Below are 19638 nucleotides of genomic sequence, written 5' to 3'. Positions count from 1 at the left end.
GGGTAAACCCTGGTGAATAAACCCTGGTGAATAAACCCTGGTGGATAAACCCTGGTGGGTAAACCCTGGTGAATAAACCCTGGTGAATAAACCCTGGTGGGTAAACCCTGGTGAATAAACCCTGGTGGATAAACCCTAGTGGATAAACCCTGGTGAATAAACCCTGGTGAATAAACCCTGGTGGGTAAACCCTGGTGGATAAACCCTGGTGGATAAACCCTGGTGAATAAACCCTGGTGAATAAACCCTGGTGGATAAACCCTGGTGGGTAAACCCTGGTGGATAAACCCTGGTGAATAAACCCTGGTGAATAAACTCCGGTGGATAAACCCTGGTGAATAAACCCCAGTGGATAAACCCCGGTGGATAAACCCCGGTGAATAAACCCCGGTGGATAAACCCTGGTGGATAAACCCTGGTGGATAAACCCTGGTGGATAAACCCCGGTGGATAAACCCTGGTGGATAAACCCTGGTGGATAAACCCTGGTGAATAAACCCCGGTGAATAAACCCCGGTGGATAAACCCCGGTGAATAAACCCCGGTGGATAAACCCCGGTGAATAAACCCCGGTGGATAAACCCTAGTGGATAAACCCTGGTGGATAAACCCCGGTGAATAAACCCCCGGTGAATAAACCCCGGTGGATAAACCCCGGTGAATAAACCCCGGTGAATAAACCCTGGTGGATAAACCCCGGTGGATAAACCCTGGTGAATAAACCCTGGTGAATAAACCCTGGTGGGTAAACCCTGGTGGATAAACCCTGGTGGATAAACCCTGGTGAATAAACCCTGGTGAATAAACCCTGGTGGATAAACCCTGGTGGGTAAACCCTGGTGGATAAACCCTGGTGAATAAACCCTGGTGAATAAACTCCGGTGGATAAACCCTGGTGAATAAACCCCAGTGGATAAACCCCGGTGGATAAACCCCGGTGAATAAACCCCGGTGGATAAACCCTGGTGGATAAACCCTGGTGGATAAACCCCGGTGAATAAACCCCGGTGGATAAACCCCGGTGAATAAACCCCGGTGAATAAACCCCGGTGAATAAACCCCGGTGGATAAACCCTGGTGGATAAACCCTGGTGGATAAACCCTGGTGAATAAACCCCGGTGGATAAACCCCGGTGGATAAACCCTGGTGGATAAACCCTGGTGGATAAACCCTGGTGAATAAACCCCGGTGAATAAACCCCAGTGGATAAACCCCGGTGGATAAACCCCGGTGAATAAACCCCGGTGAATAAACCCCGGTGGATAAACCCTGGTGGATAAACCCTGGTGGATAAACCCTGGTGAATAAACCCCGGTGGATAAACCCCGGTGGATAAACCCTGGTGGATAAACCCTGGTGGATAAACCCTGGTGGATAAACCCTTGTGAAATTTATGACCCTTTTCTTCCATGTTGTAAATCGATCTGTTGCCATTGGTAACGTCTATGTAATCTAACCAGGCCGCGGCACATGCGGCTAATAAAATGCTAATTTACCAGCGCTGGCTCCTCGTCATGCTGGGACTGTGAGGCGGACGCTGATAAGCAGATTACAGCTCTTTCTCTCTCAGCTCTTGTGTACATTAGAGAAACTCTCATTTCCGAGCTGCCACTCAATCTGACCGACCATTATTTATCTCATCATTGCAAGGTAATAGGTTTCACCATATTATTTAGTCAAGAGCTGTCTGAGCTCATTTGATTTGCAATTATGGCAGAAACAGTCAGAGCACAGAGAGAAATGTTCAATTTGATTCAATCTGAAAAATCTACACGTTGTATTTCTGAAATTCACTATGAGCTGCACTGGGTTAAAATCTGGATATTATTGATTGTTTCTTTGACATTACAAAACTTAATTACACTGATGTCCACTGATTTGTCACATTTGCACTGATCGCAGACATTGTTATATTAATTATTACTTTAAAGTATTTTTCTATTTGTTGAGAAAACAATAAAACAGATTGGTGAATTATAGAATAATCTCACCCTAACTCCAAAAGTAAAACAGATTTTCATTGAGAATCTTTTATGTCTCAAAGTTAAATACACTTAAAGTTAAGCACATTTAAATGCAGCACAATTTGATGAAGCTTAAATAATATTTGAAGGAAAAGGGAACTCAGCAGAAAAGAGAGCTTCATGTTGCAGTTACAAGCACTGGCCTGGGGGTGGCGTCATTGCACTGCTTCAGAGAGCAGCTGGTGTGGGGCAGGTGCAGTGCAGACAGGGTCCGGGATGGGCAGCATGCAAAACCACATCCTAAATCCAATTTCAAGGTGCATTATCACACAATATGACACCACATGCTCAAACTGGGGCCGGAGCGTGAACGCAAACAGTCGTGACGGCATCACACACAAACGCCAAAAAAAAAAAACTGAGGCTAAACCTGAACGACACTGTAAACACACACATTCCAGCCACAGATTCCTCCTGTGTTAATTATTAACGTCACGTTATGTGGCCGATGTGGTCGTCGGGCAAACGCACACACGCTTGCTTAAAGGTTATCTAAAGGTCTCTCACAGCCCATTTAGCAGACTTGCCAAATGAGGCGCGGGTGCGAGACAGACAGGGCCTGTCCAGAAACTGAGCCTGGGGCTTTAGTGCCTATCTGCTCGGCACCACCACTCATGCATATTAGATGGTGCTCGGAGTAGAGATTACCCTTAACCACAGACACAAGAAACAACATTAGAGTACAAAAGAAATGTTATCCGTGATTAGGGGCAATTTCTACCTTCCTATTTCCTGGAAGGGGACGAGACAGGGGTAGAGGAGGTGGAAAGAGGGGGGGGGGTGGGGGGAGCAAGAAAACAAAACGCAGGAGCATCTGACCTAGAGGTCTTTTTCTGACCGAAGGAAAACTTGAGTAGTTTACTCTGAGATCCATCCCTAGAGGAGAGGAGAAGAGAGATGTGGCAGAGGACAGAGACAGAGAGGTCAGGGTCACAGTTATAAATGACAGGAGGCGTGAACAGGAAGATAGAGGCGATACTATCATGGATTAGAAGAGTAGAAACAGAAAGAAAGCAGAGAAATCAGAGACAGAGCCATTCAACCAAAGGTTCCCTCGTCTGTCCGGGGGGTTTTCCAGGAGGGAGCCTCACCTGGACTGCATGTCGGCCTGCGCTGCTCTCTGGGCTGAGAGGGCCGAGGTCCCATGGGCCGGAGAGTGGCCGAGCTGGGCCGGGGCGCTGCTCTGCTGGCTCAGGGGCGGGTGTGCGCCCTGGGACGGGAGGGACGGCTGCCGCTGGGCCTGCTGCTGCTGCTGCTTGTAGCGGGACAAGCTGAAGAAGAGGCCGAGGATGGCTTTCAGATTACCATTCCGAATCTCTGTGGGTCAAAGAGAAGGACGGCGTGAAGTTGTAAAGTGGAAGAGGACGACGAGGAGGAGGAGAAGGAAAAATCCTTTATTGCCTTCACTCGGTTATTTAGGCTGAAAATCTCAGTACAAGAAAATCTCAGTACGAGTATGAGATGTATATATTCATGGGCAAAATAGGAGTAGAGTTAGTTGTAAAAGTAAAAACTACTGGTAATGGAAAGTGGCAGATGAGATTTAATAATGATTCATATGTTTAATGCCGTGTTGTGCAAAGCTCAGCATCAACACCATCGTCATTTATCCCTGTTGCATATTTTCAGTTTAATCACAGAAATTTAAAAAGAACACGCAAACTCTAAAATGTCTGTATTTAATAAGAGCTCGATGTTTTCCTTCTTTATTTAAACTGCTTGTTCCAGGACTGTAAGATGAGAATACTTGCAGGATCTGTTTGTGGACATCACACTAACACTGTTGTCTCTGGGTTCCCTGTGCGAATAATGTATCGTGACAAGAGAAATCAGGCCAGTACATTTTTAAATAGGCTACATTAATACACAATTTTGCACTGTTGTAAGTTTTCCGGTACATTAGTTTAATGCATGGTCTAGCCAGCCCCTTCCACAAATTAATTTAGTGTGACAAAAGGCTGTGCCATTAAAACAAATGCTTCTGTGTGACATGTTGTGCTGCCTCATCTTTTTCCCTCCGCAGCACAAAGGACCAAACTCCACCTGGTGCATGTAGGTGGAGGTTCGGGTTCTACTGCTCATTGCAGAAGTGCAGGGGTCCAGCTTACCTTCTGCAGACAGACCCTGAATGTTGACTCCTTTGGCTGCCAGGAAACTGAGGCAGGCATCGATGTTCTCAATCTGCAGAGACAGACACAGCTGTGAGACACGACATCTCCATGCATATATTCTTATAGTGTGAGAGGAAGCATTTGTTTGCACGAGAGAATTACGGCAAAACTGAAAGTAGGAAGGAAGGTCGGCAGCGTAAAATATATTAACCTGTTAGAATGATGAGAAAAGAGGTGTCGGACATCAACGCTGACATTAATAAAACTGTTGGTAATACATCATTCAATATTTATTGATTTCACACCAGTGGGACAATGGGCTGTTATGATGGGAAACTAAATCTATGGACCTTGTTTTGCCTTTGGCAGTAAATACTTATTTCATGACAGTGAGCACACATCTGAAATCATAGTTTAAAAAACACATAATAATGCACATCTGCATCAGAAGGCACAAAATATACAATCACCACAATCCTGGGACGGTGAGTGAATCTGGCTCAGATATACGAGGAACTAGAACGACTCTCAGGAGCGTGCACACCTCCGCCGAGGCCCAACTGTCAATCAAGCTGCGACAAATTGCACAAACTCTACACATATATGTGATATGTGATTTTTTTTTTTCAATGAAGAAAATTGAATGGGCTTCCCACGCGACACATGATGAATTAACTAAGTTTTGTGGTAATCTGTCAAATAGTTTTTGTGAAATCTTGATCTTGAAGTGAATCCGACATGTGAATTAGTAAATTTATCATCTTTCCTTCCCTGACTCATCTGAATATATAGAGATTCGTTTGAGGACTGAGGAAATAAGTTGTTTCACCTAATTTAATTTAAATGTCTATATTATTTATCAAGGTTTCACATTAAAAACACACTGGTATCGTCATTTAGCTGCATATGATTCATATGATCGTGTTGTGCAAACCTCAGACTGTGACATTGTCAAAACGGGATTCAAACCAAGCAGACGTTCGTCAGCGGGGCCACGGTAACCATCTATACCTCCTCAGTTGCTATGACAGCAGCCCTGGCAACCTGAGCAGACTGCTGAGCTGTCACTGGACTGCGGGCGGCTTTGATAGGCACACGGGCTTTGTTTGGAGCCATTATGCCTGCTGGCTGAACCACGTAATCACAAAGTAAACCACATTAAACAAGTCAACAAGCAGGACTCATCGCTGCAGATGAGTAATCGACGCGATCAAAGTCTACCAACTGTTGTTTTTTAATGAGCAAACACACCAGGTACAACGTGGACATACGTCAATGAGGCTCGGTCGTCTCTCTGCCAGGCTACGGACAGTGTTTGACTATAAGGTGACACTCAGGAAGAGCAATTAACGAGAGCAGTGAGTGTGAAAGGGACATTTACACACATTTACAGTAGGCACAAAGGTCAAAGAGGTGCTAAATCTTCTTTAGTGCGACATTTATTTCACGTGAGAGTAGACGTACAACTCAATGAGGTGTATCTGAAACAATACGCTCAGGACAAACCTATTTTTAAAGCATAACCGGCTAAATCTGATCTCACAGGCGAGGGAGGAAAGATGTAGAGTGGAGATACGACAGGTGTGTGTGTGTGTGTGTGTGGTTTCTAGACTAAAACACACATGAACCACGTCCTCGGTGAAAGAGGCTGGGTGTGGGCCGCCCCTCTAAAGATTAATGACATGATTACAGTTAATGTGCGGTGACTAAATATAGCTTGACCCAGAGCTCCCTCTGTGTTTCTCCTGTTAGGAAGTCCCCGACTGTGAGGTGAGGAGCTGAAGTGAAAACCTGTCTCCGTATTAAACCAAGCTGACGTCTGCATCTATTAACAACACATCTGCAACTGTGCAGCTGTGAGTTACACGTTTACTTCTATTCACTAGTTTATTACATTTACTACGACACATCACTGCTAGTTCAGATTACTATGATATCTCACTACTTACTTCTACCAGATTACCTTTAGTTACAGTCACTAACAAACTACAATTACTTACATGATAGTATTGCTTGAAGGCACAATATAATCTAAATCAATGAAACCCACTAATCTATTATTATTTTAACACCGAACACTAATAATGGTAATTATTACTATTAGTCAGACTCACTACTATAGTGCTATTGGCTGTAGACACTACACTGTATCCTGGTTACTTTCATTAGGATCCAAATCAGATCAAATTTCATTATTTGAAGAAGTAAACTGAGATTGAAAAATCACAAGCATATGTAATTACCTCATATGACACTAACTAGATTATCACTTGCTGCTATCACCAGATCATTAGGTAATAACTGCATTGATACCGGTTTGAAAGAAAACCGTCTCTTCAACCAAAAGATGTATTTGTGATTCTTTCTGCGGAAGCCACTCATTTTTTTGCACCCTCTTTACAAAGTCCTGATACTTATGATAATTTGGTGCTGATGTGGCAAAAGATGAAGTATTTCCTTATTTGTTAATACTTTTTTTAACCTGATCCAGAAACTATTAGCAACTAATTTACATAATACTTAATTGGCAATAATGATTCCACGACATGTTTTGTCATATTCACCTATTTGCCATTCATACGCTTCTCTATCTCAAATCCCACTCGTGCACTACAGCCGGTACCGAAGGAGCCAGGGAAGGAACCTACGACCTTCAGGTTAGTGGCCGACCGTCCTCTATCTCCCTCCTGAGCCACGGCCCCCCCCAACAACAAGAGGCCCACAGACTTCCGGTCACTGATTGAGTTGAAACTGCAGTGCTGCCCCCTGCTGTCATTTCTGTGACCTCTGACCCCAGAAACAGCTGTTGGAGGGGCTGACATGTGTCGTCCTCTGAGGTGATACAGCAGAATACTCTGGAACAGCAGGAATGCAGACTGCGTCCCTCTCTGAATGCCGACAGCGCCTTCAAAATAACCCTCTCTCTGAAACACCCCCCTGACCTCCACTGAAATACCCACAGACTTGCTTTAATACCCCGGGGCCCGAACTTCACATGAGGGACTGAACCACTCCCCTCCGGCTCCAAATTCCCATGGTATGGATGTTACTTAAATAGCAGCAGCCGACAGAAAATACGCTTCATTAAGTCCCGTCCTGCTGAGATGAACCCGAGCGCCGTCTCTCAGGGGGGGTTAAATACTGAAACATGTCCCTGACAGGACCAGAGGGACACTGTCCCGTCACAATCTACACTCGCTCCGGAGATAGAAGAACTTCTGCTTCGAGAATCCAGGATTAATTGTGTCCTTGAAAATGAACTGAAAGAACCTGCCTGTGTTTCTCTTTGATTCTAAATCCCCAATCGGCCTGTGATCATCAATATATTCCACGAGTTAGTGTAAGTGTGGTGTAGACGTTTGTCTAAGATGCTGTTTGTGTAATCTTTGGTTTGAATCTGTTCCCGGTCGTCATTCCTCTTTGTGGAATAAAAGCAAACAACCATTAGTGACGAGCTTAGACGTCTTTACTCATTACTTTGTGTTTGTAGAGTTATCGACAGGACAACTTGAATTCCATTCAGCTGCTCCAACCTTTATACACTCCTGCTTAACAACAACAGGAATGTAGAGAAGCCAAATATGTCCCTGGCTTTTTAAAGTTATTGGGTTTTGTCTTCAGTTCCCTACTCTTCTATTCTCTAAACATTAAGACAACTGGCTGATAAATGATTGAAAACATGAAAATAATTCAAACACGGCCACAACAAGTGAACAAATTACCATTAAATCTGCTGATCATCATCACAACAACAACAAAAATAAAGTCAAAAGCAGCTCAGCGACGAATCCGCACAGTCACAGCGTCGCCTCCAGCTCTGTGTGGAAGCTCGTACCTGCCTGGAGGAAAGATCTGCTCTCCCAGGCTTCACGCCTCCTTCCACGCCGCCGTCACCTCCTGCTCTGCTCCGGCTCCTGGCAGCAGCATGAGGCCGGGCAGCCTCAACAACCCTCTGAACAAACACCACCTCCCATCACAGGGGTGTGTGTGTGTGTGTGTGTGTGTGTGTGTGTGTGTGTGTGTGTGTGTGTGAGTGTGTGTGTGTGAGAGAGAGAGAGAATGAAAAACCGAGCGAGAGGGAGGGAGTGTGACCGTGGGCTCTGAGTCTGAAGCAGAAAATGACAGAACACTGAAACTGAGGCTGATATTTTTAAATCAAAGTTGCTGACAGACAATCTTACGCAACAACTCTTTGTATTTGACTGTTTTTTCATGTCAAAATACTTCAGAAAGCAGTTAGTGATTCAAATGGAAATGAGGTAGACGCCTCCCAGCCTAACCTTTCCCAGGATTCATTGCACTTCCCTGACTAACGACGCCGCCAAGCTTTGAGGCGACTCATGCTTGAGCATCATGCTTTAACTCAACCAAGCAGTGCACATGTTAAAAGACCCACTGCAGCTCAACAAGGACGTCACATGCTGGTGACATCGATCGCAGAGATTCGCTCTCATTTCAGTTCAGCCTTTGCCGTCTACGTGGACCACAAACACCGCCCCCGTCATGGGCCACGCAGACCGCGTCCTCCAAAGTAGGTGACCTACAGTTTGAGCCTTTGTTTTGTCTTTGTTCTCTGAGTTTGGCTAAATGTGTCAGCTCCACCAGGGCCGAACAGTCCTGCACGTGATCGTCTAGTTCTCAGAGAAATACACAAGAGAAAGAAGGAAGTGGCCTGATAACATAAATTATATAAGTGTCATAAAACACAGCTAAATGTAAGGGGTTCTTCCCAGGCCGCTTATATGTCATTCTCAATATGTTGCAACTGTAACTGACTGTAGTGTCACTGACTGTAACTGACTGTAGTGTCACTGACTGTAACTAACTGACTGTAACTGACTGTAGTGTCTCTGACTGTAGTGTAACTGACTGTAGTTACTGCAGTGTAACTGACTGTAGTGTAACTGACTGTAACTAACTGTAGTGTTACAGACTCTAGTGTAACTGACTGTAGTGTAACTGACTGTAACTGACTGTAGTGTAACTGACTGTAACTAACTGACTGCAGTGTAACTGACTGTAACTAACTGACTGTAGTGTAACTGACTGCAGTGTAACTGACTGTAGTGTAACTGACTGTAGTGTAACTGACTGTAGTATAACTGTAGTGTAACTGACTGTAGTGTAACTGACTGTAGTGTAACTGACTGTAACTAACTGACTGTAACTAACTGACTGCAGTGTAACTGACTGTAGTGTAACTGACTGTAGTGTAACTGACTGTAACTAACTGACTGTAGTGTAACTGACTGCAGTGTAACTGACTGTAGTGTAACTGACTGTAGTGTAACTGACTGTAGTATAACTGTAGTGTAACTGACTGTAGTGTAACTGACTGTAACTAACTGACTGTAACTAACTGACTGCAGTGTAACTGACTGTAGTGTAACTGACTGTAGTGTAACTGACTGTAACTAACTGACTGCAGTGTAACTGACTGTAACTAACTGACTGTAGTGTAACTGACTGTAACTAACTGACTGCAGTGTAACTGACTGTAACTAACTGACTGTAGTGTAACTGACTGTAGTGTAACTGACTGCAGTGTAACTGACTGCAGTGTAACTGACTGTAGTGTAACTGACTGCAGTGTAACACAGACTCTCTGTCATTTGACTTTGTGAAAGTTGTGTCTTGTGGAATCCGGTCACGTCACATGGTTGTGAGACAACGTGTCGCATCAGTATGTGTGTGTGTGTATCTATATGTAACTAAATCTGTCAGCATCTGCCCACACACACCTTCACACACACACACACACACACACACACACACACACACACACACACACACACACACACACACACACACACACACACACACACACCTTCACTCTGTCAGCAGGTTTCACATATAGCAGCTTCCAGCTTCCTGCAGAACTTTGACATTGACCTGACTCATTCCCTGCGGAGGTTTCAAAGTCTCCGAGAGGAACCTGTTTTCACCGCTTGCTGAAGGAAAGTGATGCAGCAGTATCGATACACACATATTCATGTCTGTGACTGTTTATTGTGTTTATCTTACTATATGAATTATTAACTGTTCACAAACACGATAACAAAAAAGATCACGTTTCAATCTGCTCTTCAAAAAACACCTTTGGGCTCTTTCGCCTGCACAGATATAAAAAGTAAGAAAACAGTTGACTTGATCTTATTTTGAAACGGTCGTGCACTTTATCGACAAAAGTAGATATTTCCTCGATGATTTCCAGACTAACTGTGTCACATCTCCTATGAATGGATCGACTGTTATTCCAACAGGTGACCTGGGCATGGCACAGAAAGTCAGTGTGTATGTACACGACGGGGCGGACAAAACAAAACGAACGCCATGTGATCACCTCTCATGGCTCAGTCTGCGTCCGAGGCCGCGCTGCAGTTCTGTTAGATTAGTGTTTCTGTTTCTGATTCTGCCTGTAGACTTTATTCCCGCCGTATAAAAAGTACACGAACCCAGAAAAGGGGAACGTGGCTGTCCCGAAAACGTAGAAGTATGGATGAAGCCACAGAGCGAGAGAGCGAGGATATGTTAAACTACACGGCAAAGGTGAGATAACGAGGAGTGTTCTTGATGGAACCATGGCAGGATCCGTATGAAAGAAGCTTCTGTCGACCGAGCCTCAGCAGCTTTCTGTGTCTGTGTTCTGAGAAATAAAGAGTTTGGAGTTGTTCTTTGGTTGCTTGGAAACAGAAACTGTGATCGCTCGGTTGTTTACAGTCGCCCATGTGATGGACTGAGTTTTTCACCAGCTGACAAAACTGGGGATTTCTCTCTCTTCCGCCTCACACACACACACACACACACACACACACACACACACACACACACACACACACACACACACACACACACACACACACACACACACACAAAGTACCTCTCCCTTTGATCAAACACGAACCAAACTGTTGAGCTTACCTGCATAAAGCTTCACGATCTACAGGACGACGAAAACAAAAATCTACATCCATCGACAGCCCGGTCTGAATCAGAGATCTTCTCTCCCGACAGAGTCACACTACACAGACACCAGTGACTGGGAGCTCTCTGGTGAAGTGGTGGGTGTGTTCTGATCAGGTAAAGAAAAAAAATATTTACATAGCATGTGGAAGTTTTTAAATGACGCTGCCGCACCAGAGGGTAAATCAGGGACTTCAGTCAGACATCAGCCGTTTAGATTTTGATTCAAATCATTTTTTTTTTATTGGTCCTTGTTGAAGTTTCCCCGAACGTGTACGAGACCCCGTGTGTTTCTTTGTGTGTCTGTGTGTGTGTGTGTGTGGCATCCTGTGTGGTTTCAGCAGCTAAGTGTCACATCAACACCCGGTGCTCAGGACTGACCGGGTGGTAGAGGAAGGACCCGATGATGGGGGGGGTCGGTTTCACGAGGATGTGACAGTTGTAAAAACAGCCGCTCTCCTGGGCCTGGCTACCCACAATGCTCCTCTGCTGGCGACAGTTTATTCCACTGATGGAGCTTATTTCCATGTTTACTCATTTAGAGACAGAGGTTAAGTTAACTGCTGGTAATGGGCAGCAGCTTTACCGAGGTTTGAGAGCAATGAAATCAAGTGGAGTAAAGTGGTCTCTCGCACTCAGCTGCCCACTGCACTCTCAGGACCCCCGTGTGTGTTTGTGTGTGTGTGTGTGTGTGTTTGTTTTGACTGTACGACAAAACACAAAGCAGACATTTGCATAATGACTGCGGCTGCACCTGCCCTTAGTGCCGCCTGACTGCCTCGGATTCTGCTTTTAAGCTGACAGATTTACTGAGATTCTACACAGCGATACACACACACACACACACACACACACACACACACACACACACACACACACACACACACACACACCGCAACATCTGAGCTTATCCATTCAAAATAAAAGCAGATTTAGATTTTCCGTTATCCATAAACCATACGACACTGCTTCAATCCACGTTATAAAAAGAAGCAAAATTAGCTTTTGATTTGCTTGTGCAGAGTTTTGCAGACGACAGTGGAGCTGGATGGAAGAGAGCTCACACAGGACTGACAACAGCACAACACAACCACAGAGACCACAGACGCCCGGACCTCTGAGACCAGAGAGCTCAACGTACTCAATTACAGGCGAGCAGCGAGAGGGGTGGGGGGGGCGGGGGGGGACCTCCGCTGAGGGAGAGGCCTGGTTCATAATGAGTGGGACAGAGAGAGGAGACATTTTTAACTGGGACTTAGTGTAAACAGTCAAAAGAGGAAAAATATATAGCAAATAAACAATGTAAACATATATGTAGATGTATAGATTCTTACAAATACAAATTTAAGTTTAGGTTTTTCAGTATCACAATGTGTCGCTTGTTAACGAGCTGTACGTTAGATCAACATACCATGGGAGAGAGGGAGGGCCGGGGGGGAAACCTACACAATGTGTGATTTATTTCTGCACTATGTTGATTGATTGCAAAATTTAAAGAATGAATTATTTAAAAAATGACTAGAAAGAGATTCCTCATCACTACAGGATCCCAGCAAAAACTACTGACTTCATAATAAAGAGTTAATAATTATATAAGAATCCTGTTGTAGGTTTTCTCTGCTTCGGCTCTGGTTTTAAAAAACAGCTTCTCACAAAAACAAAAAAAAAGGGAATAGTTAACGAGACTAAACATCGTGATGATGAACAGAGCCGGAGACGCTTCCACATTATTATTCTATCAGTGGAACATGAGGCAGCTCGGTGGTGATAACTGAATTGTCTTTTAATAGAACAACAACCCACAGGCTGTAAATTAGCTCCCAGTAAATTAGAAATACAGTAAAAGTTAAACAGAGAAACCTCAACAGGCATTAAGTGCTCGTCTCCTGCTCTTTGTTTTGGCAGCAGAAACAATCCCGCGTTTCTTTTAGGTTTTCTTATGCACTTCACATTTTCAAAATCCTCACTAAAGGTTGTGCTGTTATTTTGAGCTGTGAGTGTTTGTACTACCTATTCTGGTTTTTGTGGTTCTGCTGCATGTATTCACACCTCCCTGAATATACCTTTCTGATGTTGCTATTTTAAGATTTTCCCATGGGTGTCTGGTTGTGTACTTTGTTCTGATGAAGTCACGTGTAAATACAAAAACTGTGCGTCTTTCGGACAGGAAACCCAAGAGTTAAAGAAGCTGTGTCATCCAGGACGACCAGGAGAGAGTCGGACTACACAGATACGATAAACTGAGAACAAATCCTGGCTCTGAGGCTTTTGTTATTTAGAAGAGAGGGGAATTCTCTAAAAGTGTTAAATCAGCAAAACGTAAAAGAACTAAAAACATTGAACGAGGGTTCAGGGATCAGCTGTGCTTCAGTTGTTAGCCGTGGGTGTGTGTGTGTCCCGCTCTGTCTCTCCGGTGCTCTGAGAGGCCTCAGTAGTCTGCTCGGTGGCCACAAATAGCCCCTCAGCTGGCACACTGGCCCAATTTATGACCCGTCACATTCAGCGGAGGGCAGCCCTGTCTCGGGGCCGACGGTTCAATTCCCACTGAGAACACAGAACTGCGAGAGCACCTGAGATCCCACCAGCATCGCCCGGGAAGAAAAACGCCCACTCACATACTGTACCAGCCGAATGTCACCGTACACAACAACACACACATCCCGACTGTAAACATTTTCTTTGTCATCAGAGCTGAAGCTCCCTGCCCGCTTTCACTCTCTTTCCGTCTGCAAGTGAAATAAGACGAGGCCCCAAAAACCAAAGCCTGTGGTGCTTTCAACTGAGAGCCAACTGCCAGAGGTCTGAGCCAGAGGTTTCACTAACGGCAGCCCGCAAACCACAAAAGTAAAAATAAATGAACTAACCATCCCCATCTACAACTATCACCAGTGACTTCTGCACTGCCGACCGACCGAGGGGGGGAGGGGGGGCGGCATGAGGACGTGTTTTACTTCACACAGGCGTAAACTTCACAACGTTCTGCCAAAACAAGCTCGGGAGGTCACTTACCATCTGAGAGCGGCTCTTGGGGCAGCCATTGATGTCATCGATCTTCTCATTGGCTGAGGAGGAACAAAAAAAGCGGAGGCAGAGACAGAAGTGAGAGAGGAGAGACAGAAAACGCTCGTCAGCTGTGTTTGGTTCAGTTAGATCCTCTCTTTTGTTTCCAGTGGAGATCCCAGTGAGTGGGTGTGTGTGTCCAGACGGTTTCTGGCCGAGTGAGGAGAGCTGAGGTGTTCATGCCGGTAACTCTGACCCCCCCCCACTTTCCTCCCACTGAGACATGAAACACTATCTAGTCACAGCAAATGGGAACGGGGGCCGCTGGGGGCCCGACCAGCATGGGAGTGTCGGGCTGCTGCTTTACAAAGGGGGCGTGTGTGTGTGTGTGTGTGTGTGTGTGTGTGTGTGTGTGTGTGTGTGTGTGTGTGTGTGTGTGTGGTGTCAGGGATTCCTCCCGTCCATTAGAGGCCCGGCCCACAGCAGCTGAGACACTGCCGCCGGCTCACAGCTGACAACTGTGCCAAGCACAGCCTCCTGCATCAGGAGGCTCGGTGGGGCCCACAGCGCAGCTCCACCTCAGGACCACATATCATCTCCAACCCCTGCATCCTGTGCTGAATAAAATAATGGCACAGAATCTGCATATTTCAATCAATCAATGATTTAATCATGTTCATAATTTTTGAATATTCTTATTTAAAAAATGTAGAATCTATCTTTTCAATGTAAACGAAATGAAAAACTTTGTCCAGAAAAACATCTGATAGGAGATACGTCTAACTTTTCTTCCTCAGCTTTTCTATAGTTTAACAATTGATTTCTCATATTGAAAACTCAAATTTGGCCGAGATGAAACGTTTATTTGCTGGAAACAACCAACAAAGAGATGCAGTGATAGTCGATGTGTTAAAGGTGAAAAGAGGAAATCTAAGAAAGGCCACTTACTCTGTCCTGCGTATAAAACTAATCCTCGTCTACTTACTGAAATAACATTTTAGAGGTTTCAATCAGCCTTAGCAAACTTTGGTTTTATAAAGCTGTATCATCATGACTGAATATATTTGACAAACATAGCAAATAGAATTCTACGCTTTGTATAAATAGCCTAAACAAACATAATTAAATCATGAAGGATTGAACACTACTACTGTTGGCTGTGATTTGTGTGCTTCCTGACATAAAATACACACTGTGGTGAGTGACACCCACAAGAGACGGCCACTCTGTAATTGTGAGACACACAATTAAAACATCCGCACAGAATAAATGTTCCCGAAATAAAAATAAACAATGACCAGGCATAATTTGTCTGGTTACAGCGCGGCAGTCGGACGAGATGAAGACGGGACTCAAGTGTCACGAGACAAAACACAATATATGATTTGGCTGAAATTAGCTGGAAACATTCATCTCAGAACTTGACAAGCTTTTCCTTTTCCTGACCTTTGGTATAAGTCGGTCGAATGTATAAACAGGCGCCGTATCCGATCTGGTCCTTGTCCCAGTGAGGCTGCTCCGGTTTCACCAGCGAAACGTGAAATGTGCGGTGTGAGGTTTCTCCGTGTGGATGGGAGGCGGCAGAACAGAACAGGTGAACGGACGGTTCTGTTTGTGTTGTTTGAACCAGAGCGGTCAGCTGTCAGAGCGGATGCACTGTGTGAATACTGTGTGCGGACTAGATACTGTGTGTGAGAGAAGGAGCTGGATGATGCTGTGGAACATTTTCAGCCACACGAACATTTTTCATAAACCTTTTTTCAAGAAATTAAAGTACCTGAACCCTGTATTTTAGTTCTGGAACAATCAGGTTACAAATCGCCTGCCAGAAAGATAGACATGCTTCATAATGGTTCCATATCAACCCTCTGAAAACGGCCCCTAACTGTCCAGGGGACAATCGTCCTGTTTAAATCTATCTAGAGAAGAAACTATAAACATTAACATTATTTATTTTTGCAGCAGAAAGCTAACGTCTCTGTCCTCCAACTCATAACGTTGTGTAGTCGTGATGACGTTATTAAAGAAGATAATCGCAGGAGATGAGCAGGAAAATGCAGATAGTTCACATAACTTGTACTTTCATGTGACTGTGTATAGAAATCTTTTGGATCAATATATCACATCTGTGTATTTAGCAAAATGTCAGAGCACCAGTTCACTAGTTGAATCACAAGAATTAAAAGAAAACATTCAGCAGATGCTTTGAGGACACGTGGATATTTCTGGTATTTTCAGTCTTTTCTTTTTTTCAAATATCAAAGTAAGTTACCAAAAGCAACTTAATGAATCACTTGTTTGAAAACGTCTCACACAGGAAGTATAAAATCTGAGTGAGAAACTCCGGGTAAGAGAGCGAGAGCATCGAGAGGCAGCGACATGCTGAGTCAGCGGTCAGCTGGCGTCGGCCTGCTTCGGCCTCCAGGCAGAAGAACTGACAGGCTGCGGACGACGAGACAAGATGACAAGAGCGATGACGGCACAGACCAGGGTCAAAAGAACAGAGGGGCCGCTCACACTCACAGCTTGCACTCGGCTGACTGTCCTCGCACATCTGCTGTCTCATGAGCTCACTGTACTGTGGAGCTGCTCTTCAAGAATTAGAAAATAACCAATTTAATTTAGAGTCAAGAGACTTAAAAACATTTTAAACTGCATGTTGGTCAAAGTGAATAAAAGAGGGGCTGAAATGAATGTAAAGCAGAAACACCATATAATTTAATTTAGTTTCTACAATATGTTTTTTCTTATTTGGTGTTCTTGCAGTTCTACTTCTTGCAAATAGTTTTTTGTAACAATCACTCAAGTGATACTAAAGAATATGAATTAAAGTCTAAATCTCACATATCACTAAATACATGTAAGCTTTTCTTAGTGTCTAAATGAGGTAAGAACACTTTCTTCTCACACTTCACTCAGAAGTAAAGAGCCAACCTGGAGACGAGGAACTTGAACTCATCCTCATATCTGGCAGAAACCATTTCATCTTTAAATAAACTCTTTGCAGGATTGATGTTGAAATTGTTAAATCAGAAGAAAAGCTTGTTTTATGTTGTTCCTGTTTGTAAATGAAGCTTCAGCAGCTTGTCACTCGGATCTTTAAACAAAACTACATGACATATTTCACATATTTCTTTCAGCCCTCACACGATGAGAGCGAGCTTCCAGATTTTTTAAATCAAACGTGTGATTTCCTTACCTACGACCTGGATGATCTCGGCCAGCAGCACTCCGTCCGTGACGTCTGTTTGCAGGTCCTTGATCAGACGCTTGTTTCCTGACTTGGCGAGGTAATGGTTGGCCCAGTCCGTGTAGATCTGCGGTCAGACACAAACACAACCGTGGCAATCAGTTACGAGCTAACGGAAATAAAATCCAGTCCGGGATACAGGGGTGGGGTGTATGGGGGGGGAAACCCCGTCAGGTCCTCCACGTGTTTCAAACTCCATAAACACTCGAAAACTACAAAAGGTATAAATGGTTGAAGCAAATTTACGACTCTAATAAAATAACAACATGGTTGAATGGGAGCAGAGTAGCCCTCCTTCTTTTGTTGGGGCTCCGATCTGGCACATATCCGCGTGGTATTCAAATTGGGGCCATTGTGTTGAGCCGGGGCATTCATCTCGCAGCGCACGGCGGCTGTTTTCAATGGGCCATGCTGACATCACTCTCTGGGGACAGAAAAGACCCTTCACTGCCTGGGGGGAGGAGAGGAGCGAGGCAGAGCAAGCATCTGAATAATCTGAATAGCTTCCTTCATAATTAGTTGCCAAACTCTCTCTTTTACTGCCTCTCCGGAGGAGTGAGTTTCCATTTTTTAAGGAGATTTTTTTTTTTTTTTTTTTACAAACAGGACACACAGAGGTCGGAAGAGAAGCTGCACAGAACTTTTTCTCCCGCAGAAGAAAGTGTTACGTTTGATAAAATTGATGCCTCGTGAGTCTGCAGCTTTGTGAGGGATTTTTTTGCACAAACTGCTGAGAGTGTTTGAAAAGTGCAACTTCAGAAGAGAAGCCCCGCAGAGACGTGTGCGACAGCTCAGCTAAATAAAGACACTTCTCCCTGCCCGCCTCGCTCTCGCTGTCACACACAAACGCAGGAGCTGTTACTGTACGACCGTCTGGTGCAGAGATGACAGGGGAGAGAGAATCAGGACGTTTAAGTAACTGGGTTACTGTCGGCTTTCTGCTGTAATGTCATTCCCTCAAGAAATGTGACTTAATCGGATAAAGGACGAGATAAACCTGAGATTAACCTGAGATTAACCTGAGATTAACCTGAGATTAACCTGAGACAAACCTGAGATAAACCTGAGATAAACCTGAGATTAACCTGAGATTAACCTGAGATTAACCTGAGATTAACCTGAGATAAACCTGAGAAAAACCTGAGACAAACCTGAGATTAACCTGAGATTAACCTGAGATAAACCTGAGATAAACCTGAGATTAACCTGAGATAAACCTGAGATTAACCTGAGATAAACCTGAGATAAACCTGAGAAAAACCTGAGATTAACCTGAGATAAACCTGAGATAAACCTGAGAAAAACCTGAGATTAACCTGAGATAAACCTGAGATTAACCTGAGATAAACCAGAGCTAAACCTGAGATTAACCTGAGATAAACCTGAGATTAACCTGAGATAAACCTGAGATAAACCAGAGCTAAACCTGAGATTAACCTGAGATAAACCTGAGATTAACCTGAGATAAACCTGAGATAAACCAGAGCTAAACCTGAGATTAACCTGAGATAAACCTGAGATTAACCTGAGATTAACCTGAGACAAACCTGAGATAAACCTGATTTCCCTGCAACATTTCTCCTTAAAAAAGCAGATTACTACACACGTTACCAGGCTGCAGATTGTTCTGATTGTTTACCTACATGTGCATGAAGAGAAAGAGCAGCTGTGACAGCAGGATAAAACAAAAACTCATTCCTTCCAGCTGAAACCATCGATTGTAGATAAAACAGCTACTAAAACTAACCAAAGCTATTCGGATGTTTTCACATCAATACAACCTTACTCTCCAGTGCAAGTCAGACAAAATACTGGCCACTGCTTGAGCTCTTTTCAGACATGAACTCTGGACATGACGTATAAATTCTGCTGCAGAAAGCTCAGTGTTTTTGTTTACACGTCCACACCAGCGTTGGCCCTTGACACCGAAAGCTCTTGAATCTTGTTTCTTGTCTAAGTTGACATATTTGTACGGTTCCTCTTTATTTGTTTTCTTCCATTTCCCTGCTCTACTCTCACAGGGACTCACTCTGATGTTTTCAAGACATTTTTGGTGCTGCAGCTAAAGTTCTGGATCAGCTGACTCGGACATTTCTGTTCTGACATTCAGCCTCCTGAAGGAGAACGTCCAAACCGTAGTGCACGTTTGAAAGCAGCTTTACTCACAAGTTTGATCTCTCCCAGTTCCCCGAGTGGAAACTAGAATATCAGCCTCTCTGTCTCTTTACTGTGAAACTCAAGAGCATCCATTAGCACCGAATGAGCGCACACACAGCCCCGTTGAGGTCG

General features: G+C 44.3%; 1 protein-coding gene across 7 annotated transcripts in view; it reads right to left on the bottom strand.

Annotated features, from left to right (window-relative positions):
* nav2a (neuron navigator 2a) overlaps nucleotides 1-19638 on the bottom strand; it is a 198131-nt gene that overhangs the window by 58254 nt on the left and 120239 nt on the right. For 6 of the 7 annotated variants that reach the window (XM_034615021.1, XM_034614978.1, XM_034614986.1 and 3 more), the window contains 5 exons: nucleotides 17299-17416; nucleotides 14109-14161; nucleotides 4134-4206; nucleotides 3117-3342; nucleotides 2845-2901 (listed from right to left, as the gene is read on the bottom strand). In XM_034615021.1, the coding sequence (XP_034470912.1) occupies nucleotides 2845-2901; nucleotides 3117-3342; nucleotides 4134-4206; nucleotides 14109-14161; nucleotides 17299-17416 (527 nt within the window). The remainder of the gene's footprint in view (nucleotides 1-2844; nucleotides 2902-3116; nucleotides 3343-4133; nucleotides 4207-14108; nucleotides 14162-17298; nucleotides 17417-19638) is intronic. The other variant, XM_034614996.1, reaches the window with a different exon arrangement.

Source organism: Hippoglossus hippoglossus, chromosome 3 (genome assembly GCF_009819705.1).
Source record: "Hippoglossus hippoglossus isolate fHipHip1 chromosome 3, fHipHip1.pri, whole genome shotgun sequence".
NCBI lineage: Eukaryota > Metazoa > Chordata > Actinopteri > Pleuronectiformes > Pleuronectidae > Hippoglossus > Hippoglossus hippoglossus.
The sequence above is the reverse complement of the archived record's forward strand: the minus strand, read 5'-3'. Positions and strand labels throughout refer to the sequence as shown.